The sequence below is a fragment of the Hylobates moloch genome, unplaced genomic scaffold (genome assembly GCF_009828535.3).
Source record: "Hylobates moloch isolate HMO894 unplaced genomic scaffold, HMol_V3 SCAFFOLD_10, whole genome shotgun sequence".
Classification (NCBI taxonomy): Eukaryota; Metazoa; Chordata; class Mammalia; order Primates; family Hylobatidae; genus Hylobates; species Hylobates moloch.
In genome coordinates, this window is record NW_026652285.1 from 109,283,450 (window position 1) to 109,309,802 (window position 26,353).

General features: G+C 60.5%; 3 protein-coding genes across 8 annotated transcripts; 1 reads left to right on the top strand and 2 right to left on the bottom strand.

The window, feature by feature from the left end:
- On the bottom strand, positions 1–12,075 carry TPRN (taperin). The gene is made up of 4 exons (XM_032165762.2): positions 7,729–12,075; positions 848–1,088; positions 653–759; positions 1–568 (listed from the first exon to the last, which is right to left on the bottom strand). Exons 1-4 carry the CDS (start codon positions 9,508–9,510, stop codon positions 506–508), a joined length of 2,193 nt encoding a protein of 730 aa, XP_032021653.1. The 5' UTR covers positions 9,511–12,075; the 3' UTR covers positions 1–505.
- On the bottom strand, positions 1,009–14,345 carry TMEM203 (transmembrane protein 203). Its single transcript, XM_032165769.2, has 2 exons — positions 12,801–14,345; positions 1,009–1,088 (listed from the first exon to the last, which is right to left on the bottom strand). The coding sequence occupies exon 1, from the start codon at positions 14,109–14,111 to the stop codon at positions 13,701–13,703; it is 411 nt and encodes a 136-aa protein (XP_032021660.1). The 5' UTR covers positions 14,112–14,345; the 3' UTR covers positions 1,009–1,088; positions 12,801–13,700.
- Positions 14,344–25,267, top strand: NDOR1 (NADPH dependent diflavin oxidoreductase 1). 6 transcript variants are annotated; one of them, XM_058445781.1, is made up of 14 exons: positions 14,344–14,612; positions 14,934–15,011; positions 21,383–21,480; positions 22,605–22,703; positions 22,792–22,893; positions 23,027–23,236; positions 23,431–23,552; positions 23,659–23,879; positions 23,956–24,075; positions 24,268–24,382; positions 24,508–24,654; positions 24,748–24,866; positions 24,942–25,036; positions 25,120–25,267. In XM_058445781.1, the coding sequence occupies exons 1-14, from the start codon at positions 14,478–14,480 to the stop codon at positions 25,262–25,264; spliced, it is 1,806 nt and encodes a 601-aa protein (XP_058301764.1). In that variant the 5' UTR covers positions 14,344–14,477; the 3' UTR covers positions 25,265–25,267. The 6 variants fall into 6 exon arrangements, with proteins under 6 accessions (XP_058301764.1, XP_032021654.1, XP_032021656.1 ...); XM_032165763.2 differs by having other exon boundaries at positions 23,956–24,063; XM_032165765.2 differs by having other exon boundaries at positions 23,956–24,063; positions 24,289–24,382.
- The last annotated feature ends 1,086 nt before the right edge of the window (positions 25,268–26,353 follow it).

Consider the following 26,353-nt stretch of genomic DNA (forward strand, 5'->3'; position numbering starts at 1 on the left):
ACACCCAGCAGCCTTGTCCAGTGCTGTTTATTGAGTCCATCATCACAGGGAGGAAAGACGCCACTCATCACAGAGGGCATGTGGGCTGCGGGCAGGGGCTTAGGGTCCTGCAGAGGACAAGTAGCTGGGATAGCCCTTCACCCCAGACACCCCATGGCCGCTGGGAGGCAGGCTGAGGAGACAGCACAGGGAACGGCCAGGTGCAGAATCTGCACAGCCCCCTGCCGGGTCGCAGATGGCTACCACCCAGCAGGCCCCTGGCCCTCACCCACAGGCAGTTCCCCACCCCACTCCCTGCTTGGACCCTCCCAAACCAGGGCCGGGGAGTGAGACCCAGACCTGGCCCCGATGGCAGGAGGCACGCTAGCTGCTTCCAGGGCCAGGAGGGGTGGGTGGGATACAGTGAGGCCAAACAAGGCAGAAGCGGGTGCAGTAGTCCCTGGCTACTGCCCAGCTTCCGGGACTCCCACAGCTGGGCTCAGCCTTGGTCCTGGCAGTGCTGGGCTCAGAAATACAGGGCGGGCTCACTGCGGAAGTCCGAGAGGTCATTCTGACTGGCGGGTGTGAGCTGAAAGTGAGAGGACAGAAGGTGGACACCCAGGCTCGCCCAGGTGTCAGACTCCCCCCAGCGCTCCACTCCCCCGCAGCTCACCATGGCCTCCACGGGCGGGGGCTCTGCCTCCCTCGGGGCCTGCTCCAGCGCCTGCTCCTGCCACTTGCTGAAGGCCACAGAGTGCTTCGGGGTGTAGCTGGACAGGCCTGTGAACGGAGGTGCACACGCAGACATGTGGACACAGACCAGGCTCCACCCCTCCTAGGCTGCCTGTCCCCCTAGGTGAGCACTCACCTGAGCTACCCTCTGGCAGCCGAGAGCTATCGGGTCTCACGCCGCTCACAAACGTGGCCCGGGGCAGGAAGAGTGCAAAGGGCTTCTCCTCTGAGCCGGATCCCTCTTCCTCCTCTTCCTCTTCCTCTTCCTCCTCCTCCCCCTCCTCCTGCTGGTCCACCTCTTCCTCCTGTGCTAGGGAGCTCTCGGAAGGGTACTCAAATGTGGTCTGCAGGCTTTTGTCGTTGAAGGAGATCTTCATCTGGGAGTGAGAGTCACGTGAACGAGGGGTGACGGCCCACATGGGCACAGCGATGCCAGGGGCTCAGGTTCAGCCCTCAGGATGAGGCTGACCCAAGTGGGGCACCAGACACACCATCAACCGTTCCGGGGGCTCCAGGAGGCGGGCAAAGACCTCTCCAGCTGGACCCTGCAGGCATCCATCCCCTCCACCCTGGGGGCCAACTTCCCTTCCCCATTCCAGCCAGGGACCAAACTCTGACCAGGACCAGGAGCCCAAAGCCGTTGGGTCCCCAGAAGCCTCTAGACCAGCTCCCAGAGCTACCATCTCAGGCCCCTCCTGCTCTGCCGTCTGGGCAGAGCGCCAGCTGGGGGGAAACTGGGGTGGACACATCCCCTCCCACCAAGCAGCTCTAGAGCAGGAACAGGGTGGAACAGAGGCCGTCCCCTCAGGGGCCTTGCACTCTAGGCTCCAGGCAGCTCCTGCTGGTGTCTGGGGCCTCTCTCTAAAGCCAAGTTCATGTCCTGGCTTACTGGATGCCTGGACAATCCAGCAGAGCACGGACCCCCCACTGCAGACAAGGGCCTTTGTGAGGTGTCAAGGCAGGCGGTAGCCCCAGGCACCATCACCCACCTAACATGGTTGAGAGTTGGCCTGAGGCTGTGCAGAGTGGGGGGCCGCCTCCACTGAGCCTGGGTGCCAGAGACCCCAGCAGTGACCCCTTCCTCACCCTGCTGCCCCTCTGGCCCTCGTCCTCCATCCCCACTTCGTAGGCTACAGGATTTCACATCTGAGCAAATTCTTTCCTTCTCCCAGTGGCCTTGAAGCCCAGGCAGGGCTGCTGGTTCCCAGGAGTAATGGGGGCAGTGGGGACCAATGGTCAGGACTCTCCACCTCCCCTGACCGGGGCTTGCATGGGGCTAAGCTCCCCACAACAGCCGAGCTCCCACTGCTCAGCTGCACTCAGCCCCGCCCCAGTGGTCCCTAATGAATATGAGTGGCCCCCGCCTGCAGCAGATGGAAGCAGCCCGGCCGGAGCTCGAAATATTAAACTCTTCCTGGGCACAGGACACCAGCAGCTCAAGTTCCTCCTCCTCCCCTAGAAGGACCCGGAGGCAGGAGCCAGGCCCTAGGCAGAGAACCACCGCAGCCAGGCACAGTAGGATGAGACAGCCTCTCAGGAGGCAGCCGAGGAGGCCACACAGGGCTGCCAGGACAGGGCCGAGGGCACACACTCTTGCCATCATGCCCTCTCCCACAGCGGCCACACAGCCAAGCGCACCCTTGGGTCCCTTCTCACCACGAATACCCCAACCTCCCACAGCTGGGGGGCCATCCTTTGTGCCCAAACCCCCAGCTTCCCCTCTCAGCACAGCTCACACAGAGCCCTGCTGGGCAACTCAGCCGCCTGCTTGCATCCTTAGCCTAGGCCTCGGTACCCCAAGCGTCTGCATGGATGAGTGGGGGAGGGGGAGACCACCTGTGTCAGACAAAACAAGGAGAAAGGCACCCGCTCCTGTCCCTTAACTGCCCTGCCTGTGGCTAGGCCCACCTGGCCCTCCAACGCTCATCCCACAGGAGGCCAGGCAGGGAGAGGCTGGGACAGACCCCACAGGCACCCACCCACTGCCAGCCCACTTGGGGATGGGGTTACCCAGCCCTCCCAGACTCATGCTTTGGGACAGATACCCCAGGTGGAGGTGCTCAAGGCAGGACAGGGCTGGTGGGCCAGAGGTCTCCCACAGCCCCAAAGTCCAGCAGCAAATGGGGTTTCCAGTCGCCCTGGATACATGGAGCTAACCCAGATGACCCCGAAGCCCTCCAGGCCCAGCCCCCACGGCTGAGAACACAGAAGGACTGGCTGCCAGGGCCGCGGGATTAGTGCCCTCGCTCGTGCACATGACCGGTCCCAGCAGGGGGGCTGCGGGGGCTGGGTGCACATGGGCCCTGAGCCTGGTACAGCCTGGCCAGGCGGTGGGGGGCGGGGGGTGGACAGGCAGCCCCTGTCTGCCCTCAGCTGGGGCCCAGGGCTCTGGTCACGTCCTGCTTCCCCAGGTCTCCTCAGCTGGGCTGGTGCCTGCTGAGCCTCACAGCCCTCCTCTCCCACTGTGGGGACAGGTCAGTGGGTCACAGGACACCCCATGACTCATACTGTGGGCAGCCTGAAGACCCCGGGACGCAGGATGGGCAGAGGGTGTGGCCAGGGTCCGGCACCGCACACACCTGGCCGCAGCCTATCAGGGACTTTGCCTGGCACAGACAACAGAGAGCAGGCAGGTGGGTCCCGGCTCAGCCCAGCCTCCCAGCAGAGCCCCCCGGCTTTTCACAACTCTTTTGTTCTTGCTCCACCCACCCTGCCTGTGAACACCTAGCTTTGGTTACCAAAGGGCCTGGCCTCCACCCGGGACAAAGGGCCAAGCAGCCAGCCCCAACCTGCTCAGACAGAGGTGTGAGCTGAGCCCAGCCCTGCCTCTCCCTCCTCCCTGCACACAGCTACCTGCCTCCCATCCCCCACGCAGCCCCAGCCAAGGCTCCCACGGGTGGCCAGACCCTAGACCAGGCTGCACGAGTGCAATGTCCACAGCAGGCTCCCGGGAGGCTGGGTGCTCCCTGAGTCAAGTGTGGTCCCAGTGCCAGGCACGGCCTCTGCCCATGAGAAAGCTGAAGGAGGAGGATCCAGGCAGCTCCTGGGGTCCCCGGCTTCAGAAAGACCACCTATGGGAAGAGCTGGCGGAGAGGTGAGAAGGAAAGGAAAGCTATCAAGAAGGGACTCAGCCAACAACAGTGAGCGCCTCTGGCCACCCAGGATCTGCCCTGCACAGGGGTAGAGGCAGGGAGGAGCCCAGCCTGGGGCTTGGTGCTGGCTGGGAGGTGGTGTCAGTAGGAAGGGCAGATGTCAGGGTGGCTCTTGGGTCTAAGGATCAGAGAGCGAGGCCTTGGGAGTGGAAGCGGAAGTTGCACAGCAGGTGAGGGCAGACGGCCCTGGGTGTCCAGGACTGAGCCCTGGGTATCCAGGACTGAGCCCTGGGGACACTGACATGCTCCAGCTGGGCAGACAGCCAGGAGGGGAGGAGGGCAGAGGGGAGGGGAAGGGGCAGCCAGACAGGTAGGAGCCAGGCCAGGTGGCGCTCCACGAAGAGGAAAGGCTACAGCGCCGAGTCTCAAGGGAGGCAGGTGTGAGGATGAGAATGGATGCCCCACCCTCCAGGAAAGAAGCCCGGGCGTGGCTGCAACAGCACACAGCAGTCTGCCCCAAGCTCAGCCCTGCGAGACGGGGCACCTGCCACTTCTTCCAATGGATAATTTAAGCGGGCCTGTGCCTGCCAGGCAGGCCCCCCCCCCACCGGCACACAGGCCAGCAGCCCCCCACTGCCCAGAGCAGGGCTGCACCCCTTGGAGGCGGGCAAGGGCATCATACCCTGTGCAGGCACAGCCAGCCTCGGGGCAGGCCCCTCACCGACTCCCAACACCCAGACAACTCCACTGAAGAGCTGCCCTTCACCTGTACCCCAGGAAAAGCAGCAGCACTGCCAGCCGCTGAGGTGCACAGTGAGCCATCAGCCCACAGTGAGGTCCTGCTGGACTCCAGGCCCTGCAATCCCTGTGCTCCACCCTAATGCCTGGGGGTCACAGCCAGTGGTCCCAACCAAAGGCTGGGGCCAGCACGGTGACTCACTCCTGTAATCCCAGCACTTTGGGAGGCTAAGGCAGGCAGATCATCTGAGGTCAGGAGTTCGAGACCAGCCTGGCCAACATGGTAAAACCTTGTCTCTACTAAAAATACAATAATTAGCTGGGCGGGGTGGCAAGTGCCTGTAATCCCAGCTACTTGAGAGGCTGAGGCAGAACTGCTTGAACCCTGGGAGATGAAGGTTGCCCTGAGCTGGGATCTTGCCATTGGCGTCCAGCCTGGGCAACAGAGCAAGACTCCGTCTCAAAAAAACAAAAACTAGGCCGGGCGCGGTGGCTCACGCTTGTAATCCCAGCACTTTGGGAGGCCGAGGCGGGCGGATCACGAGGTCAGGAGATCGAGACCACGGTGAAACCCCGTCTCTACTAAAAATACAAAAAAAAAAATTAGCCGGGCGTGGTGGCGGGCGCCTGTAGTCCCACCTACTCGGAGAGGCTGAGGCAGGAGAATGGCGTGAACCCGGGAGGCGGAGCTTGCAGTGAGCCGAGATTGCGCCACTGCACTCCAGCCTGGGCGACAGAGCGAGACTCCGTCTCAAAAAAAAAAAAAAAAATAAAAAATAAAAAAAAAAAAAAGGCTGGCTAGGGTGGTCAGACAAGGCCAGGCACAGGACCCGCAGGGGCACCTCGCACCCCCACCTGTGAGTGCTCCTGGCCCAGGGGCCACAGAGTACATGGGACAGCCCTGCCCCACAGCCCACCGTGCCGAGGCCAGCAAGCCATTCTGAAAGGCAGGGCAGCCCCACGCCTCCGTCCCCTCCTGATGGACATTCTGGCTCTTCCCAGGCAGGCCAGCTGGCCTGTACCCAGGCAGGAAGTCACAGCCAGCAGGTCATGCTGCTCTGGCAGGACCCGGCCTGGGCCACCTGGCCACGCCAGGCATCATCCATCTGGACCACCACCCCTTCAGGCTGGCCTGAGCTCCTCCCACCTGCTGGTCCAGGGCCTGATTCCCAGGCTCAGCCTCTCCCCCGCTGCATCCTCCTGCTCCTGTTGGCCCTCCAGCCCCCACCCTGTCCTTCTGACCCTAACCCAGCCACAAGTGACCCCCACAGTTCTGTCCCTTCTTTGCTTTTTTTTTTTTTTTTTTGAGACAGTCTCACTCTGTCGCCCAGGCTGGAGTGCAATGGTGCGATCTCGGCTCACTGCAAGCTCTGCCTCCCGGGTTCAAGCAATTCTCCTGCCTCAGCCTCCTGAGTAGCTGGGATTACAGGCGCCCGCCACCACGCCCAGCTAATTTTTTTATATCTTCTTAGTTGAGACGGGATTTCACCATCTTGGCAAGGCTTGTCTTGAACTCCTGACCTTGTGATCCACCCGCCTCGGCCTCCCAAAGTGCTGGGATTACAGGCGTGAGCCACCACGCCTGGCCCAGTTCTGTCCCTTCTGAGGGCAAGACGGCCATGCTCTAGGCAGTGGCCTCAAGTCCCAGGAAGAAGCCAGGCTTCCAGGGATGGCCACACAGGTTAAGGGGAGGGGCTCTAGAAACAGGAACCTGACCTCAGTACTCGCCCCACAAGCTCCATGACCCCGTCTGACTCCCAAGCTGAGGCGCAGTTTCTCTCTACAAAGGGGGAGCTGTCCCCACTGCCACCTCTGGGGCAAGCCCAGGAGGTGCCCACCTCACCCAGCAGCCAGGGCCAAGGGTATGGACGCAGGAAAGGGAGAGGCAGACAGGAGCTGGAGGAGAGAGGCAATGGCTATCAGACCGACCCCACCTTGATGGGCTGGGGTGATGCTCGGGCGAGGGTCGGGGAGATAGACTCATGTGGCTCCAGGAGTGGGAGGGGCCCCGGACCCAGCCCCAAGCCCCCACTGGAAGCACCTCGGGAGGGTTAGCACGGATGCCTGGGCCGGCAGATAGAGCCGGAAGGAGCACCAATGCCCTGGTTCCAGGAGGGGAGGATGGCACAGGGAGAGGCGCAATGCCAAGGCCAATCCCAGGCAGGAAGCGAATGGAGGGAGGCAGCAGCCTATCTGCTGAGGGAGCCTGCAAGGTCCCATCCCCAGCCTGGGGAAACTGAGGCTGGAGGACAGCCCGCCTCAGGCGTGAGCCTAGCTGGCACTGGCTCTGGGGCAGTGCCTGGATAGGAAGACCCAAGAGAGGTGCCCCTGGCCCCCCCTCAGTCCCCAGGGAAGGTACACCTGCTTCCTGACAGGTCACCGCAGACAGGGAAGTCACGTGGAGCTGCCCTTGGAATTTGCCCCGGGGAACAAATACAGGTGCAGGAATGACCAGGAAGAATCTGAAAATTTTCTTTTTCCTGTGCCCAGAGGGTTCCAGGCCACTGGCCAAGAGGGAGACTCCCCTGCCTGGCTGGCTCAGAGCTTCCGAAGTCCCCTTCTCCCCAGCAAGCTTCCCAGGCCCAGAACAGGCATACGCTAGACGCTCACACGGCATTCCTGCCCAGCTCCCAACCAGTGTGCCTTCTGGGGAGCTGATGGCCCCCTCCCAACTGGCTGGTGGGCTGCACCCCAGGGCTGACTGTGATGCAGGGATCCAGCCAACCCCGATCATCTGGCCCTTCCCATTCATATCGTGGCGCCTGGCACCCATGCAGTGGGCCTCCAGGAGACCATGTGAGGCCACCCCCTCAAAGCCAAGGCCAGGGAGAAGCCCACAATCCCAGGTCTGCTTCTTTCAGCTGGACTCACAAAGGGACAGACCCACCCAGCTAATTTCCGATGAGCCACAACAACTGGCAAGGGGCACAGCACTGTCTGCCCCGGCGCTCTCCAGCAGCCTCGAAAGGCACACAGCAGGCCAGCTGTCCCCACGGCCCAAGTCAGGGGGCTCCACTGGGGCCCTGGACCTGGCACGGCCCACCCAGCCCCAGCTCGCTTCAAGTCCATGTAGAAACCATCCTTTGCCCAGGCCAAGCGTCCTGGGATCAGGGCAGGTGCTGCCCCCACAGTTCTCTGAGCTGTCACTCTCTCCCTCCTGGCCAGTGGCCCTGCCCCCACCACTGACCTTCTTTCTTGAGGAGCCAGCCTTGGTGAGGCAGGACTTCTGCAGGGCCAAGTAGCCGCCAATCACCTCGATCTCATGCACGGTGGGGTAGCGCTTCTTCAGCGTGGGCCCCAGGAGACAACTAGCCTCTTCCTCCTCGGCCTCCCATGGCCGAGGCTCCCCGTTGGCCTGACTGAAGTGCTGGTCCTGCAGGGTCCCTGGCTTCCTCTTGGGCACCACTGTGAAGGTGTTGCTGCCCCGGGGCTGAAGCTCTGCCATGCATCCGGGCCTGGCAGAGTGCAGAGGCCTGGCAGGGTGCGGGGGGTAGGGTAGTTTGGCTGCTTGGGGGGCCTCCTCTGAGTCTACCTCGTCGATGAAGGTGACAGGCAGCCCCGGCCTCCCATATTCCCAGCTATTCTTGGCCAAGCCAGGAACCCTGAGGCCTTCAGCAGGCTCAGCTTCTTCCGAAGCAGCCGGCAGGAAGGGGGGCGGTGAGGACGGCCTCTGCCACCTGATGGCCCGGTCAGCGAGGGCGGTGGCTGTCCTGGGACAGGCCCCCTCCTCGACTGCCCACTGTGCCTCGACCTCCAGGGGGCTCTTCCCGAGGGCAGGGGCACCATCCCCTCCAGGCACCGACTGGGATCCGAGCTCCTGGCTCGGGGAAGCCGGGCCCAGGTCTCCCTTTGGCAGCTCCACGGACTGCCTCCCCTCAGGAGGAGGGACCCCGGAGGCCTTGCTCTTGGGGATGATCATGAAGGAATTTCGAGAGTTTGTGCGGAGGCTGGCCAGCGCCCGGGCCTGGAGGTCCCCCGAGGGGATGGTCTCCATATCTGGCTTGGGGGCCGGCCGTATCTCGAAGGAGTCGTTGGCGCTGGTGGCTGCGGAGACGCACTGGCGCTGGCTAGGAGTGGCACTGGCAGGGGGCGAGGCTGGAGTGGCACTCGGGGTCCCGGGGCTGGAGGGCGGGTGGAGGGAGGGATCCCCCGACTCCACCTTTGGCTTCCACTGTCCCGACCCAGGCGGGGAGCCCGCGAGGCGGTTGACAGGGCCGGCCCGGGGCTCAGGGGCCGAGGGCCCGTTGGAGAGCAGGCGGGCGCCCGCGCCGCGGTGCAGACCCCGGGGGTGGACGGTGAAGGAGTTGCTGCCGGTCTTCTGGAGGAAGTCGCTGCGCCGGACCCGGCCCGGCCGGCGGGCGGGCTGGGGCCGAGGCGGGGCCGGGGCGGCCGGGCGGTGGCGGCGGCGGCTCCCGCGGCGGCGCGGCGCAGCGGGCGGGTCGAACTTCTCCAGCAGGCGGCTGACGCGGCCGGGCGGCGCCCCGTACACCAGCACCTCTGCTGCGCGGATCTGCGCGGCCCCCGGAGCGGGCGGCGCGGGCGGGAAGCCGGGCACCGTCTCGATGATGAGGACGCTGTCGGCGCGGAGGGCGCGCACACCAGGCACGCGGCGGTACCGCTCCAGCAGCCGCGCCCCCGCCGCGCCCCCGCCGCGCCGCCGCTCGGCCTCCAGCCGCATGAAGGGGTTCTCGCGCAGCGGGCCCAGGCTCTCGGCCAGCACCCGCTGCTCGGGCTCTGCTGCCCCGGGCCCCGCGCCCCCGCCCAGCGCGGCTAGCTTGGCCCGCTTCCGCTCCAGGATCTCGCGCTTCCAAGCGGGCACCGCAGCGCGCGGCCCCGAGCCCGGCCGCCCCAGGGCGGCCATGCTGCGAACGCGGCCGCGGACGGCTGGACTGAGGGCCGGAGTGGCCGCCGCCGCCGCCGCGGCGAGCCTGGGCGCCGTGGCCACGCCCCATCCCGGGCCACCGACCATTGGGGGAAGCCCGCTCTCCCCGCCCCACGCGGGAGGCCCACCTATGGCAGGGGAGGAGGGCGGGCCCCTCAGGTGACCCTACCGATTGGACAACACTCGCCTCAACCCCGCCTCCCAAGGGACTTCATTGGACAAGGCCTATCACCGGAGCTGGCCTCCATTGGGGAAGGGACACACTCCGGCCCCTCGCGCCGCTCACTGGCAGACCCCACTTCCGCCTCTGCGCTCTCAGCTCCCGGTGTCCCTCGGGGGAGCCAGGTGGGCGGCCCCTGGGCCCTGGGCCCCGAGTGACCTTGGCTGAGCTTGGGACTTCCTCACGCTGCCAGCACCGAGGCCGCCTGTTCCCTCCGCTGAGAGCGCGGTGCAGGAAGGGGGCTGTTCCAGGACCGAAGGCACCCGCGTCCGTGGACGGTGCACAGGCCACACTCTGGCCCGGACCCTGCTTTCACCAGGGGTCCTCCGACCTCCGGCAGGTGCCTGCAGGGCTTGGAAATGCCAATTCTGGAGCCCGGAGCAGCCCCAACGAACCAGTTTCTCAGAAATCCCTAGTTTTTATAGGCTGCCCAGGTGGGAGCCTCTTAGCCCAACCTTGCCATCCGTGGTCCCCAAAAAGCATCTGCAGGAGCAGGCACAAAGGAAGCAGCCTCTCCCGCCACACGCAAGCAGGCTCACCAGGGCAGGGCCCTGCATGCTTGGACAGCTCTCCAATGCCTTAAGAGCCAAAAAAAAAAAAAAAAAAGCCAGGGTAACGGTGGGCCCCATAGGGCCGACCCTGTGTCTGATCACTCCACCCTGCCGCCACGTTAAGGCTACTTCTCTCCCATCGATTGAACGTCCGCCCATCAAGGCTCCAGATGCCATGACCCTGAGGGCACAGCCTCCCAGCTGACAAGGCCCTTCTGCCCCAGGGAGGGCTTCGGAGTGCTTCCACCGTCTTTGAAGCCTGCAGACAATAGGAAGATCGCTTGGAGCCATGGGGAGAAGGGGAATTGAAGTGCAGGGACATCACCTTCTTTCCATCACCTGCCCTGCAGTCAGCAGCCTGCTCAGTAGACACTGCTGTTTCCCACACCAAGGTCACCTGGGTCTCTGCAAAGACGCAGAACAGGTTTTTTTTTTTTTACTTGGGGATGCCCTTCTCAGCTTCTGTGCCCCATGACAGTCTGCAGCAGCCGCTAGCTTAATGCTTGCCTTATTCTCCTGCCACTCCATTAAGCTGGAGAAAATAAACTTTTTCTTTTTCTTTTTTTTTTTTTTTTTTTTTTTGAGATAGAGTCTTGCTCTTGTCACCCACACTGGAGTGCAGTGACATGATCTCGGCTTACTGCAACCTCCACCTCCCGGATTCAAGCGATTCTCCTGCCTTCGCCTCCCAAGTAGCTGGGGTTACAGGCGCCTGCCACAACGCCTGGCTAATTTTTGTATTTTTAGTAGAGACGGGATTTCGCCATGTTGGCCAGGCTGGTCTGGAACTCCTGGCCTCGTGATCTGCCCGCCTTGTCCTCCCAAACTGCAGGGATTACAGGCGTAAGCCACTGGGCCCAGCCAGAATAAACTTTCATTTCAGCCTTCCAGAAGCCAAGTGTCTCCTCCCTTAGGGCCCTCCTCAAATCACCTTTCTAAAGGAAGCGTCTGATGTTCATCACTTCTACCCTAATAGGGTTGCCCAATTCTGAACTACCAAAATAAAACAGGGGAACACACAAAACACACAATCTAGAAATAAATAACATTATGAGGAAACTCACTCCCGCTGTTTAGCTTGAATCTGGCTTTGACAAAAGTTATGCCAATCCCAGGCCGGAAACATCGTCATAGCTGTGCAACAAACCAGATAAGCTGCCTCCAACGCAAGCCCCTCCATGGTTTACACAACTAAGCACACATGCCAGGCAGGGGCTGACACCGCACCCCGCTGGCCAGGCTGATGCATGAGAGCAGAGGTCAGCACACCTGTTCTGTAATGAGCCAGATAGGAAATTTTTTTTTTTTTTTTTTTTTTTGCGACAGAGTCTTGCTCTGTCGCCCAGGCTGGAGTGCAGTGGTGCTATCTCGGCTGACTGCAACCTCTGCCTCCCAGGTTCAAGCAATTCTCCTGCCTCAGCCTCCTGAGTAGCTGCGATTACAGGCATGCGCCACCATGCCCAGCTAATTTTAGTATTTTTAGTAGAGACGGAGTTTCACCATGTTGGTCAGGCTGGTCTCAAACTCCTGACCTCGTGATCTGCCCACCTCAGCCTCCCAAAATGCTGGGATTACAAGTGTGAGCCACCGCATCTGGCCCCAGACAGGAAATATTTTAGCCCACTGGTTTTTGCCAGGGACAATTTTGTTCCCCAGGGCCCTTAGCAATGTCTGGATAAACATCTGGTTGTCACAAGTGAAGGTTGCTACTGACATCTACCCAGGAGAGGCAGGAGCACTGCGAAACAGGCTGCATCCTCACTAGAGAATCTTCTGGCCCCAAAGGCCAAGAGTGCCAATTAAGAGACCTTGGACTCTGAAGGTCATATTCACTCTGTCACAAGTTCTGCTTTTGCTTTTGCTTTTTTTTTTTTTTTTTCCTGAGACAGAGTCTCGCTCTGTCGCTCAGGCAGGAGTGCAGTGGCGCGATCTCAGCTCACTGCAAGCTCCACCTCCCGGGTTCACGCCATTCTCCTGCCTCAGCCTCCCAAGTAGCTGGGACTATAGGCGCCTGTCACCACGCCCGGCTAATTTTTGTATTTTTAGTAGAGACACGGTTTCACCGTGTTAGCCAGGACGGTTTCGATCTCCTGATCTTGTGATCCGCCCGCCTCTGCCTCCCAAAGTGCTGGGATTACAGGTGTGAGCCACCACGCCCGGCCTGCTTTTGCTTTTAATTATTTAGGGATGTAAAAACCATCCTCAGCTCAAGGGTCATACAAAAACAGGCCTTAGGACCTTGTTTGCTGATCCCTGCTCTACAGAGTGCCAACAAGGACCACACACCGGCAAGAAGCCATGGGCTCTGGGGTCACGAACTATTCAACGGGTCTTTAACATGAGCCCAGACTGTTGTCTTCACACGGGGTGGGGGGGGGGGGGGTGCCTGAGTTACCCACCTCCTAGAGCAGGAAGGAGGGATTCTCCAGAACAAGTGATTCCCACCACCACCATCCACTAAGCTCTAGCCACAGGTTTCAATCCATTTAAAACTGCAGCTCTGTAACCAGTTACACCATGTAGCAGAGGGTATCTCAATATTCATCCTATTTAACCCTTGAGGGTTACAGGCAACCACTATTCATTTCAGGAAAACATTCTCTTACTTTATTTGCATCTCAGCAAAGGTTCTCATTTGGCACCTGACTGGCATCAAACCAAAGTTCGTAGGCCAACAAAGCTGGGCCACTCACAAGCTTCCCATTTGTAGGTCTCAGTGCCTATGAGTATCCGACACCTGTTCCTCTCTTCAGTCTCTTAGGGAGGCTTAAATCTGTCTCAGGTGTGCTAAGAGTGCCAGCCACAAGGTGGTCAGAAGTCCACAAAACTGCAGTCTTTGCTGGGATAGGAAGCCAAGCAGTGCCTGGACAGCAGAGTTCTTTTCTTGGGCAACAAATAACCAGACAGGATCCTAATCGTGCTCTTATTCAACATTCTTCTGTCTCTGCCTAGACTGGAATAAAAAGCCAATCTCTCTCGTGGCACAGGGAAGGAGATACAAGCTCGTTTACATTTGACAGATCTAACAAAGGCATCTACCGAAGCCTGGTCTGGATAGACGGCACAGGCAGCTCTTAGGTCAGCGCTGCTGGTTGGAGGACATTCCTGCGTCCAGCTTTGCAGCCTTTGTGCAACGGCACTTTCCCAGGATCCACAGGAAATACGCAGAGTCCACCTGGACATTTTACTTATATTCAGTTTCCAAGTGTCAGAGGGGTTCAGGACTGTCTGGCCTGGGGGCCTCCTCATGACCTCAATTCAGGATTACCTATTCAAAGCATTAAACAAAAGGAAATACATTTTCAGGATGAAGGCTGCTCTTTTAAGCCCTGCTGAAGAAACCATTTCAAACAGGATTGGAATAGGGAAACCGGGCACTCAGCTCGGCGCAAGCAGGCGGTGCCTTCAGACTAGAGAGCCTCTCCTCCGGTGCGGCGCAAGTAGGGCCTCGGCGCGAGGTCAACATTCTAGCCGTCCAGCGCTCCCTCTCCGGCACCTCGGTGAGGCTAGTTGACCCGACAGGCGCGGATCATGAGCAGCTGTAGGAGAATGAAGAGCGGGGACGTAATGAGGCCGAACCAGAGCTCCCGAGTCTGCTCCGCCAGCTTCTGGCACAACAGCATCTCGAAGACGAACTTGAGACTCAGGACCGTGAGTACCCAGAAAAGGCGGAGCACCGCCAGCCGCTTCTCTCCATCCTGGAAGAGGCGCACGGACACGATGGTGGTGAAGTAGGTGCTGAGCCCGTCAGCGGCGAAGAAAGGCACAAACACGTTCCACCAGGAGAGGCCCGGGACCAGGCCATCCACACGCAGTGCCAGCAGCACAGAGAACACCAACAGGGCCAGCAGGTGCACGAAGATCTCGAAGGTGGCGAAGCCTAGCCACTGCACCAGCTCCCGGAGCGAGAAGAGCATCGCGCCCGTTGAGCGCGGGCCGGGGCCCGGCCGAGCGTGCCACCCGCGGGGCTGCGTCTCCTCTCCCCTTGGCCCTCGCCCGCGCCTGCCGCCGCTGCTGCGAGCGAGAGGCAGCGAGCGGCCCCGCCAGCCCCAGCCCTCGGCCCTGGTGCGCCGGTAATCCCCCGGCCCCTACCCGGGACTCAACCCTGGCCGCCCGTGGACGCCCGCCTCGACTGGACGCCATGCCCCCACCGGGCGCGTCCCTAGTGCGTCACTTCCGGTCGACCGCGGAAGGCGGAAAGCGGAGCGGTCCCTGCAACCCGGCCCGGGGGAGCTGTCTTCTAGTTCTTAGTCTCAGACCAGGACACCCTCGGGCGCTCACCGATGCCGAGCCCGCAGCTTCTGGTGCTCTTCGGCAGCCAGACAGGCACGGCTCAGGATGTGTCGGAGAGACTGGGTCGCGAGGCCCAGCGCCGGCGGCTTGGCTGCCGGGTGCAGGCCCTGGACTCCTACCCGGTGGTGAGGGCTCGCTAGGGCCTCGGCGTGGGGGACGAGCAGGCCTGGCATGCCGCCTCTCGGGGTCATCGACCCAAAAGGCGTCGCATTTTCTCTGAGAGCGGTTCTTTCTCTTATGGCGGATTTAGGGAAAGGGGAGACTTGGGAAGGGGAGTTCAGTTTAGCATCTGGAGGAGGTTGGAACCTGAAAGAGAAGACGGTCTGGCTGCTCACATAAATGCCTCTGCCCTGTCAGCCTGAGTGAAGGAGAAGGGGGTCAAGTTTTGGGAAGGACGCCTGGTCCTTACAGCCGGAGGTCTTACGTGTGTGTGTCTTTTTGTTGAGGTGAATCTGATTAACGAGCCCCTGGTGATATTTGTTTGTGCAACTGCAGGCCAAGGAGACCCGCCTGACAACATGAAGGTAAGGCTGGCCTGATGCGGCTCTTCAGATCCCTGCCCTCGACCCTCACCCCGTTTTCATTGTCTGGAGTCTAGGTGCAGTAAATAGCTCTCCTCTATCTCATGCACCTTCAGAGGTGGATTTGAGAGCACGTCCGTGACTGGAGCTGGGGGCTCCGGTTACCCTCTCTAATAAACTCTTCGTAGCCACCGAATAGCCTTATTATCCATTTTAACCTTTCTTATTTTTCCAGGGCTATCTATATGTGCATCTAGTCTGGGTCTTGTGTGTATTTCTAGACTGTATGACCCTCAGGGAACCTTGCTGAATTCTCTGACCATCTTTTAAGCACATATTCTATTCTTGGCACAGTCTGGTGCTGGGGATCCAGCTGTGAACCCAGCAGCCATATTTCCATCCTGGCAGAGTTCACAGTGTAGCAGAAGCAGCTAACGGGCAATGACAGTGCCAGCAAACACCTGCTGCTGGGGAAAGTAGCATTTGTCACAGGAGCACTGATAAGGGGCATCGAGCCTTATCTCACCCAACCTTGGGGCCCAGGCAGAGGTTTCTGGAAGAAAAGAGTGTAAGCTGAGTCATGGAAGGATGCGTGAGGGCTAGTCAGGCACCAAGGAAGAAGGAGCAGTCTGTGCAGAGGAAAAAGATGATTTGGCTTGTGTGAAAAGTGGAAAGCAGCTCAGGGCGGCCAAGCTGAGGAGTGCACTGGGGCAAGAGGGGAGGAGAAGACAGGCAGGAAGCCAGGCCCAGTTCAAAGAGCCTGAGTAACCACAGCAAGGCAGATGGGCTTGAAATGAAGGGCTGTCGGAACTGTAGGGGTGACACAGTCATGTTCCTATGCTAGCAGAAACGCCACTGGTCTGCAGCAGAGCAAGAATAATGCCATGAGATGCACAGGACAGGCAGGAGATGCTACCAGTCTGAGCTAAGGTGGTGGCAGAAGATAGAAGTGGACACATTGCAGGGGTGTCAGGAAGAGAGAGTCCCCGGGACGTGGAACGGACCCGATAGGTCAAGCAGAATCGAGACAGGGATTTGGGCTCTGGAACCAAGATGGATGATGGTTCCATCCACAGAAGTCAGAGAACAGGGTGGGAGTAGGGGGCTGTGCAGGAAGGGAACCTGGAGACACTGAAGTGCAGAAGTGCAGTAGGACTAACGCTCCAAGGAAGATCCTGGGGCAGAGGTAGGTGGTGAGGTAGCCACAATACAGAAGTGTGAGAAGAGGAAGCTTCTCTCTCCCCACAGGACAGGCTGCCCAGAATGTTAGAGCCCAGGAGGGCAGGAGAGTGACCAAGCAGCTAGAAGGGAGGGCGCAGCACCCCAAGGAGAGGACTGGGGAGTGGGTGTTCCAGGAAGGGCTCCGGCATGTAAAGCTGCACAGAAGTCGAATAAGATAAAGCCTGAGAGGTATCCATGGGGTTTCTTGGCAAAGGGATTGTTGGTGATACCAGGAAGGGCAGCTTCAGTGGCTCATGGGGAAGAGAAGCCAGATTACAGGAGATCAGCAACTGAGAGAGTGAGTGGAGAGCATCTTTTAAGAATGTCTTGAGTGTGGGCCTGGTGTGGTGGCTCACGCCTGTAATCCCAGCACTTTGGGAGGCTGAGGCAGGCGAATCACGAGGTCAGGAGTTCGAGACCAGCCTGGCCAACGTGGTGAAACCCGTCTCTACTAAAATTACAACGATTAGCTGGGCGCAGTGGTGCGTGCCTGTAATCCCAGCTACTCGGGAGGGTGAGGCAGGAGAATCGCTTGAACCAGGGAGTCAAAAGTTGGCAGTGAGCTGAGATTGCGCCACTGCACTCCAGCCTAGCGACAGAGCTAGACTCCGTTAAAAAAAAAAAAAAAAGCACTGTGGCTCACACCTGTAATCCCAGCACTTTGGGAGGCCAAGGCAGGTGGATCACAAGGTCAGGAGATCGAGACCATCCTGGCTAACACGGTGTGAAACCCCATTTCTACTAAAAATACAAAAAATTAGCCAGGCGTGGTGGCGGGCGCCTGTGGTCCCAACTACTTGGGAGTCTGAGGCAGGAGAATGGCGTGAACCGGGGAGGTGGAGCTTGCAGTGAGCTGAGGTTACACCACTGCACTCCAGCCTGGGCGACAGAGTGAGACTCCATCTCAAAAAAAAAAAAAAAAAAAAGTCTGGCTGTGAAAAGGCTAAAGAGTTAAAAAGAGGGAGTTTTTTATGAGAGAGATTTGTCCAGGCACAGTGGCTCATGCCTGTAATCCCAGCAATTTGGGAGACTGAGGTGGGAGGATCGCTTGAGCCCAGGAGTTCAAGATCAGACTGGGCCAACATAGTGAGACCTCATCTCTACAAAAAATTCAAAAAGTAGCTGGATGTAGTGGCTCATGCCTGTGATCAGTTACTCCAGAGACTGAGGCGGGAGGATCTCTGGAACTTGGGAGGTTAAAGCTGCAGTGAGCTGTGATCACACCACTGTACTCCAGGCTGGGCGACCGAGCAAGACCCTGTCTCAAAAAAAAAAGATGGGAGAAACTTGGCATGTTTTTTTTGTTGTTGTTTGTTGTTGTTGTTGCTTTTTGTTTGTTTGTTTGTCTTGTTTTGTTTTTTGAGATAGAGTCTTGCTGTGTTGCCCAGGCTGGAGTGCGGTGGCACGATCTCAGCTCACTGCAAGCTCCGCCTCCTGGGTTCACGCCATTCTTCCGCCTCAGCCTCCCAAGTAGCTGGGACTACAGGCGCCCGCCACCACGCCTGGCTAATTTTTTGTATTTTTTTAGTAGAGATGGGGTTTCACCATGTTAGCCAGGATGGTCTCCATCTCCTGACCTCGTGATCCACCCGCCTCAGCCTTCCAAAGTGGTGGGATTACAGGCGTGAGCCAAGACACCCGGCCGAAACTTGGCATGTTTAATTGCTGGCACGGGAGAGACGGGAGAAAGAGGCTGAAGACGGAGTAGGGACGGCAGGGGATGTGCAGCGGCTTGGGGGAGAGCTGAGCATAGGTCAAGGGGTCTCAGATAGAGTGGGATGGAAGAGAAGGGGGTTCAGAGTGGAGCACAGGCAGGGGAGGGGAATGGTGGGATAGGGAAGCCCCAGAGCGTGGGAGAGGAGAGGGACTGGGGCTGGGCTGGGCATTCAGTCAGCCAGTGGCAGGAAGCTGGTGCTCATGCCAGGACGCAGGTCAACGAGGAAAGGAAGAGTCCCAAGCATGGGCACCCACAGAGAAGACCAGGAGTTGCAGGGGGCAGCTAATGCCCACAGCAGGAGCTGGGAGCTCCTTGAAGAGGCCATGGACCCAGGGCCCATGGCCTCGGAGGCAGGGGCGAGTCTTAGTGGCTGTCCATAGCTAAACCGGAGGACGCTGGCTCTCCATCCACAGCGAAACGGGAGGACCCTGGCTCCTTGCTGAGGATGCTGTAGGTGAGGCAGGGGCCCCCAGCAGCAGACAGGAGAAAACAGAGGAACCACAGTGAAAGGCTGAGTGACCAGGTCCCTGCCTGTCTGGTGAAGAAACCCACGGGGCACTGGGCGTGCTGGCTCATGCCTATAATCCCAACACTTTGGGAGGCCGAGGCGGGTGGATCACCTGAGGTCAGGAGTTTGAGACCAGCCTGGCCAACATGACGAAACACCATCTCTACTAAAAATACAAAAAATTAGCTGGGTGTATTGGCGCACACCTGTAATCCTAGCTACTCAGGAGGCTGAGGCAGGAGAATCCCTTGAACCCGGGAAGCGGAGGTTGCAGTGACCCAAGATCACACCACTGCACTTCAGCCTGGGTAAAAACAAATGCACCAGAAAGAACCACACCCCACCCGAGGAAGGACCCGCGTAACAGGTAGAGACGGGCAGAGGCTGAAGCAGCTGAGGATGTGACCCCCGTGGGGCGAGGGCAAAGCTGGAGACTCAGGAACGGGAAACAGTTCTTTTTGTTTCTCTTTTTTTTTCTGGAGACAAAGCTCTCTCTCTGTTGCCCAGGCTGGAGTGCAGTGGCAGTGATCACAGCTCACTGTCCCCTGATCTTCCAGACTCAGGTGATCCTCCCACCTCAGCCTCCTGGGTAGCAGGGACTGCAGGTGCGCACCACCACATGCAACTAATTTTTTTTTTTGTATTTTTTTGTAGAGATGGGGTCTCAAACTCCTGGGCTCAAGCAATCTGCCCGCCTCATCCTCCCAAAGTGCTAGGTTTGCAGGTGTGTGCCGCCATACCTGGCCAGAAATAGTTCTTTAAATGGACATGAAAAAACTTTAAAAGATTAGAAGAGGCTGGGCGCGGTGGCTCAAGCCTGGAATCCCAGTGCTTTGAGAAGCCAAGGTGTGGGAGGATTGCTTGAGCCCAGGAGTTTGAGACCAGCCTGGGCAACATGGCAAGAACCAGTCTCTACAAAAAAAAAAAAATAATATATTAGCTGGGCGTTGAGGCCGGGCGCGGTGGCTCACGCTTGTAATCCCAGCACTTTGGGAGGCCGAGGCGGGCGGATCACGAGGTCAGGAGATCGAGACCACGGTGAAACCCCGTCTCTACTAAAAATACAAAAAATTAGCCGGATCCCACTACCGGAGAGGCTGAGGCAGGAGAAGGCTGAACGGAGGGGACTCATGACCAAATTGACCACTGCACTCACCTGGTTGCTTGAGCCCAGAAGGTCAAGGCTGCAGTGAGCTGTGATTTCAAGACTGCATTCCAGCTTGGATGACAGAATGAGACCCTGTCTCAACAACAACAACAAAAAAAAGCCAGGCGCGACGGCTCACGCCTGTAATCCCAACCCTTTGGGAGGCCGAGGTGGGTGGGTCACTTGAAGTTAGGAGTTCGAGACCATCCTGGCCAACATGGTGAAACCCTGTCTCTACTAAAAATACAAAAATTAGCCGGGTGTGGTGGCGCGCGCCTGTAATCCCAGCTACTTGGGAGGCTGAGGCAGGAGAATCACTTGAACCTGGGAGGCAGAGGTTGCAGTGAGCTGAGGTCGCGCCATTGCACTCCAGCCTGGGCTACAGAGTGAGACTCCATCTCAAAAAAAGATGAGAAATCCTTCTAGAAAGTATGACAAAAAGCAAGATAGAAAATGGAAGGAAGCAGATACCATAATTCAAAGATAATTCCAGTGGCCTCAGAATGAGAAGACAATGGTGCAGAGGAAGTTATCCAGGAAAGTAATGATGTCCAAAGCTGGGTCTGCAGCCACAGAGCCCCATGCCCAGGAAGGGCCCTGCTGAGAATGAAAGGGCTCCCCCCGGGGCATGTCACTGTGGGTTTAGCCTCTGGGGACAGAGTGCCGTATACACCCTAAGGGCGGCAAGTGGGGCCCTGGCTTTTCAGCTGTGGTGCCAAGCCCAGGACAGACCCAGCCACGTGCCAGTCAAGTGAGGGAAAAGTCACAGGAATGTTCTCTCCGGAACCCTTTTCTCGGGAAGGAGGAAGTTCACCAAACGGAGCAGGGAAGAGAGTCTTTTGGGATTCAGGAAGCAAGGGTGTCTCAACGGCAGGGTGCTAGGGAGGGTCGCGGGGGCAAGAGGCTGGGGACGTTTGCTCACACAGCGTGGCCCAGAGAGGCAGCTGATGAGGCAGTGAGGTCCCGGGAGGCCAGGGGTGGTCCAGGGCCAGGGTCAGAGCTGTGGACTGACAAGGCCAGGGCCTCTCTGTCCACGCAGGGGCCCGGGGCCCCTACTCTAGCCTCCATGCTTGGCCACGGGCAGGGGAGGTGGGTGGGCGGTGAAGACCACGCACACAGGCCACCCGGGATCCAGGTACGGAGGGGGCAGTAGGTTCCTTGGGGGGCCTCCAATCAAGCTGGGAGGCCACCGTGGAAGGCATGATGTGGAACCAGAGGATCTGGACCCTGTTGGCTCGAGGTCCTGCAGCCACGGAAGGAGGGGGATGTGTCTCAGCGACACTGGAACCTCAGAGGGCTGAGTGTGAGAGCCCCTGGGATGGACCTCAGAGGTCTGGGTATAGGAGCCTCTAGGATAGACCCACTCAGGGAGCAGAGGCCCATGGTCCGGCTGGGAAATGACAGGTGGAGGTGAGGGACCCCTGGGGCGGTGGACAGTTTGGAGACCAAGTGCAGAGCTGCTCCTGGCAGCTCAGAGCCTGGGGCACAGGAGGGTGGTGTCCCAGGAAGGGAGCCCCACGCAGGCCCGGAGTGCACAGCAGGGTCTGGCTCCTGTGGGCAGGGTGGGCCCTGGCCTCCCCAGGCCCTGGACCAGCCCTGCCTCCTCCCAGTGCCCATCATCCTGCAGGCTGGACCCGGGCCCTGCCTTTTGGCCAGATAGGTCCAGTTGCATTCTGCCCCCATCCTGCCCCCTGCCTGTTCCCGAGACCCTCCCCTCACCCCCTGCTGTGGGGCTGGCCTAGAGGCTGAGGACTCTGACTTGGAGTTTCCTCCGGCTCTAGAACTTCTGGAGGTTTATATTCCGGAAGAACCTGCCCTCCACTGCCCTCTGTCAGATGGACTTTGCCGTCCTGGGCCTCGGGGACTCCTCATATGCCAAGTGAGTACGGGATGGGACAGTGGGTGGACGTAACAGTTCTGGGGGTTGAGCAACAGGTGTCCTGGCAGAGGACAGAGACCAGCTTCCAGGGTCAGCCCCTGCGGGCCTCAGGGCCTCTGCAGTGGTACTGGCTTCTCCACAATGCTCCCTGGTGGGCACCCCAGGCTTCACGCTGCGGGGAGGGCACAGGGGAGCAGGCAGGGTGGCAGAGGGCTGGGCTCAGAGCCACGCTGACGTCACACAGGCCTACCTGGCGCCGGTCCCCACTTACAAAAAGGCGTGCTGTGAAGTGTTCAAGACTTTTAGCCTGGAGGAGGACCCTGTATGCTCCCGCCACCCCGGAGGCCGCCTCTGCCTTTTCTCCTGCGCATTTTCACAGTGCTCCTCTGCAGCATAAGCAGGGAGTGGCGTGTTCAGTGTGCAGATGGTATCTTTAGACCCCGCAACGGTGAAAACCCCGACTGTCCACGTAGGGCCCAGGTCCGCTGAGCACCGAGCGTCAAAAGCCGTTTGCGTAGGCGGGTGTCAGTCACTTCAGATGAAAAAGAGAGAACGGGAAGATCGGAGACAGCTCCCCCCACCGCCCCCCGGTTCTGCCGGGAGGTTTTGTTCCGTGCGTGACGTTCTGTGCGTGACGTTGTTCTGTGTGGGATGTAGTGTTCGTTCAGGAGACGGAGGGAGCTCTGCTGCCGACAGCGTTCCCGGGGAGGAGCGTGACCCGGAGCCAGTCATGCCTCTCGGAACCAGAGTGAGAAGTGAAACTGACCCGTGGGACGATGCCTGGCTCTCTCCCCAGCGCAGAGTTTCTTAGCTGAGGAGTGACCCACACCTTGGCTGGGGGCCTGGAGGCCTCAGCTGCCTGAAGTCCCTGCCCAGGGATGAGGGCCCATCAGTGGGACGAGGCCGCATACTCCCGCCCACACAGGCTCATTCTCCGTGAGCAGAGGACCTGCTGCTTGGGGCCCTGGCAGCTGCCCTGGTCTCGGCAGCCCCGGCGTGTGGAGGCCCTGCCCCCTCCTAGGGTGCGGCCAGCGTGGAGTGTGTTTTCCATCCGAGGGAGGCCCTCCCCAGGTTCCACTCTCCGCCCAGGCTCCAGCCCAGGACCAGCCTCACTGTCTCCACAGGTTCAACTTCGTGGCCAAGAAGCTGCACCGACGGCTACTGCAGCTTGGGGGCAGCGCCCTCCTGCCCGTGTGCCTGGGTGATGACCAGCATGAGCTGGGGTGAGTCTGCAGGCGTGGCACCCACCTCCACAGTCTGGTCTGGCCACACGCAGGGTCCGCTCAGGCCAGCGCATATGCTGCCTCCCAGGCCCGACGCTGCTGTGGACCCCTGGCTGCGAGACTTGTGGGACAGGGTTCTGGGGCTGTACCCGCCGCCTCCGGGCCTCGCCGAGATCCCTCCTGGAGTCCCGTGAGTGGGCCCCGGGTCACCCACAGACACAGCAGACCCAACCCGGCCTGGGGATCTCGCCCTGGGTCCCTCCCGTGTGGGTGGGTGGCCCCTGGGAAGTGGGTCCTGGTCTGACCAGCGTGCCCTCCCACAGCCTGCCCTCCAAGTTCACTCTGCTGTTCCTCCAAGAGGCGCCCAGCACGGGCTCTGAGGGGCAGCGGGTCGCTCACCCCGGCTCTCAGGAGTCCCCGTCAGAGTCGAAGCCCTTCTTAGCACCCATGATCTCCAACCAGAGAGTCACCGGCCCCTCCCACTTCCAGGACGTTCGGCTGATTGAGTTTGACATCTCGGGCTCTGGCATCAGGTGAGGCCTGAGCACAGCCCAAGACACCAAGCGGGCGATGGGGACTGCTGGGAACCGAGGAGGGTAGGGGGAGGTGGGCCGTAGGTCTGGGGTTCGGAGGAGGCTGGGCCGGGCTGCAGGGGGTGACTTCCATCCGGGGCCCCCAACGTCCTCCCCACAGAGTCCCCACGGCCCTGGTGGCTTCTTCCACACAGCTTTGCTGCTGGTGATGTGGTGCTGATTCAGCCCTCCAACTCGGCTGCCCACGTCCAGCAGTTCTGCCAGGTGCTGGGCCTGGACCCTGACCAGCTCTTCACGCTGCAGCCGCGGGAGCCAGGTGAGCCTGGCCTCGGCCACCCCGACTCTCTGCCCTCTCCCGTGCCCTGGGCCCCCACCCCAAGGACTCCGCCGCAGCCCACGGAGGCCTCCCGCTCACCCTGCAGATGTCTCCTCCCCCATGAGGCTGCCCCAGCCCTGCTCCATGCGGCACCTCGTGTCCTATCACCTGGACATCGCCAGCGTGCCTCGTCGCTCCTTCTTCGAACTCCTGGCCTGTCTGTCCCTCCATGAGCTGGAGCGGGAGAAGCTGCTGGAGTTCAGTTCTGCCCAAGGCCAGGAGGAGCTCTTTGAATACTGCAACCGGCCCCGCAGGACCATCCTGGAGGTGAGGTGGGCGGGCGGCAGGCCCAGCCCCTGAGCTACAGCCACGCTGCAGCCACCCTGAGACTCTCTTTGCCTAGGTGCTCTGTGACTTCCCGCACACAGCTGCCGCCATCCCTCCCGACTACCTGCTAGACCTCATCCCTGTTATCCGGCCGAGGGCCTTCTCCATTGCCTCCTCGCTGCTGGTGAGGGGCCCGGTGGGTGGAGCCCAGGACCGGCCCTGGAAAGGCTGGGACCCGGGCTGTGGGGTTTGGTAAGCAGGGGCTGCCCTCTGACCAGGTGATGTTCCCCCACTCGGACTGCCTCTGGGGGAGGGAGGTGGGGCCCACGGCCCAGGCACAGGTGAGGGCAGCCTTGTTCCACCACCCCCACCCCGCCATCCTCCCCAGACTCACCCCTCACGGCTGCAGATCCTCGTGGCTGTAGTGCAGTTCCAGACTCGCCTCAAGGAGCCCCGCCGGGGCCTCTGCTCCTCCTGGCTGGCATCCCTGGACCCTGGGCAAGGTGACCCCTGCTCCCGTGGGCCCATATCCCCTTCTCTCCCATGCTCACGCAAATGCTGGGCTAGGGCCCTGGCAGACTCAGCACAGGTCTTTGATCCTCTTCGTGCCACCTCCATCCTGCAATAGGACCTGTCGGGGTGCCCCTCTGGGTGCGGCCTGGGAGTCTGGCCTTCCCAGAGACACCAGACACACCTGTGATCATGGTGGGGCCTGGTACTGGGGTAGCCCCGTTCCGAGCAGCCATCCAGGAGCGTGTGGCCCAGGGCCAGACTGGTGAGCACCCAGGGTCCCAGGGCAGGGTTATGGCCGGGGCTCCCCAGCTGAACCTCAAGGACCTGTGGCCAAGAGCACCCTGCATTTCCCTAGGAAACTTCTTGTTTTTTGGCTGCCGCTGGCGGGACCAAGACTTCTATTGGGAGGCTGAGTGGCAGGAGCTGGAGAAGCGGGACTGTCTGACCCTTGTCCCTGCCTTCTCCCGGGAACAGGTGTGTATGCTAGGGGCTGGGAAAGGAGGGGAGGGGGCTCAGACTCAGCCCCCAGCCCTGTTCTCTGCCCTACAGGAGCAGAAAGTATATGTGCAGCACCGGCTCCGGGAGCTGGGGTCGCTTGTGTGGGAACTGCTGGACCGCCAGGGTGCATACTTCTACCTAGCAGGGTGAGCTGGCCTGCGTGCAGCAGGAGTGGGCCCAGCCCCTGAGTGCCGGGCCTCATTGAGCCTTCTGCGACCTGCCCCTCTAGCAATGCCAAGTCCATGCCAGCGGACGTCTCGGAAGCCCTGATGTCCATCTTCCAGGAGGAGGGTGGACTCTGCAGCCCGGACGCAGCCGCGTATCTAGCCAGGCTCCAGCGGACACGGCGCTTCCAGACCGAGACGTGGGCCTGAGGCCCGCGGCTGCCCGTGCCCCCTCTGATGGCCATCCTCCCGGGAGCTCAGGAAGGCATCCACGAGGGAGCTCCTGGCCAGCAGCTGCCTTCCTCTCGGACCAGCCAGCTGGTGCTCTGGGAACAGCCACCTCCCGAGCACAGCTGCATTCCCGTTGACTCTGCATCCCACCCTTTGAGCCCTGACCCCACTGCAGCCTCTGCCCAGCCAGCCCTGCGCTCCCCTACCCTGACAGTGAGCTGTGTCCTCATCCCCCGACCCCCTTCCCGGTCAAGGTGGTGGCCTGGACTGCTCCACCTCACCGCTGCAGTGACCCAGGCCCGCATCAGCAGCCCAATGAGCACCAGGGGTGGCATAGGGCACCCACGAGGCTGCACTGCACTCCTCTGCCCTGGGGCCACCTCAGCCGCTGCAGCCTGTCGAGCAGCACATTCCAGTCACTGCCCCTGCACTCCCACAGGGCTCACGCTGGGCTCAGAGGCCACTAAGATGCCAGCTCCTTGAGAGCAGTGGGGGTGTCCCAGGCCAGAGCAGCTTCTTCCTCTCCTGGTCCCAGAAAAGCCCTTGCAGTAAATGGTGGCCTCTGGGTGGCTACTTCTAGCACAGGCTTCCTTCCTTCCTCTAGCTCCTCCCGGTGCCCTGGGTGCTGGGTGCTGGATGGGTGGGTGCACCCTTGTTGGGCTGCCTGTACCCGAGTGGCCTCTGCAGCTCTTCTGTCTGCCTCTAATGTGATATGCACTCTGACTGCCTCGTTCTCAAGGGCTTAGTGGGTCGGCTAAGATCTGATCGCCAGGGCTGGGTTCTGGGCAGGTGCTGGGAAGGCGGAGCCAAGCCGTCCGTGCCGCTAGGGAGCCGAGGCTGCCGGAAAGAGGAGCGGTGGGAGGGGGCGTGGTGGTGCAGCCCCGCCCCTGGGAGGGGCTTTAGGCACTGGGAAGGAAAGTCCTGTTGGAGGAGTCCAGTGGCTGTTCACACCCGCCTCGCTGTCTCGGAGTCTCGATCTGTGGTCGGCGGGTCGCTGGCACAGGACTAAACATGGTTGAGGCTGGGCTCCAGCCAGATCTGGCTGGGGAGGGCACCGCGTGGGCCCAG

Excerpts from the sequence above, each read along its gene's own strand:
- TPRN (XM_032165762.2), bottom strand. The coding sequence starts at position 9,510 with ATGGTCGGTGGCCCGGGATGGGGCGTGGCCACGGCGCCCAGGCTCGCC. Across the intron at positions 1,089-7,728 it reads CTGGCTCCTCAAGAAAGAAG|ATGAAGATCTCCTTCAACGA; the intron begins GTCAGTGGTGGG and ends TCTCACTCCCAG. Across the intron at positions 760-847 it reads GCTGCCAGAGGGTAGCTCAG|GCCTGTCCAGCTACACCCCG; the intron begins GTGAGTGCTCAC and ends CTCCGTTCACAG.
- TMEM203 (XM_032165769.2), bottom strand. The coding sequence starts at position 14,111 with ATGCTCTTCTCGCTCCGGGAGCTGGTGCAGTGGCTAGGCTTCGCCACC.
- NDOR1 (XM_058445781.1), top strand. The coding sequence starts at position 14,478 with ATGCCGAGCCCGCAGCTTCTGGTGCTCTTCGGCAGCCAGACAGGCACG. Across the intron at positions 23,553-23,658 it reads GCTGCAGCCGCGGGAGCCAG|ATGTCTCCTCCCCCATGAGG; the intron begins GTGAGCCTGGCC and ends CTCACCCTGCAG. Across the intron at positions 24,076-24,267 it reads CGCTGCTGGTGAGGGGCCCG|ACTCACCCCTCACGGCTGCA; the intron begins GTGGGTGGAGCC and ends CATCCTCCCCAG.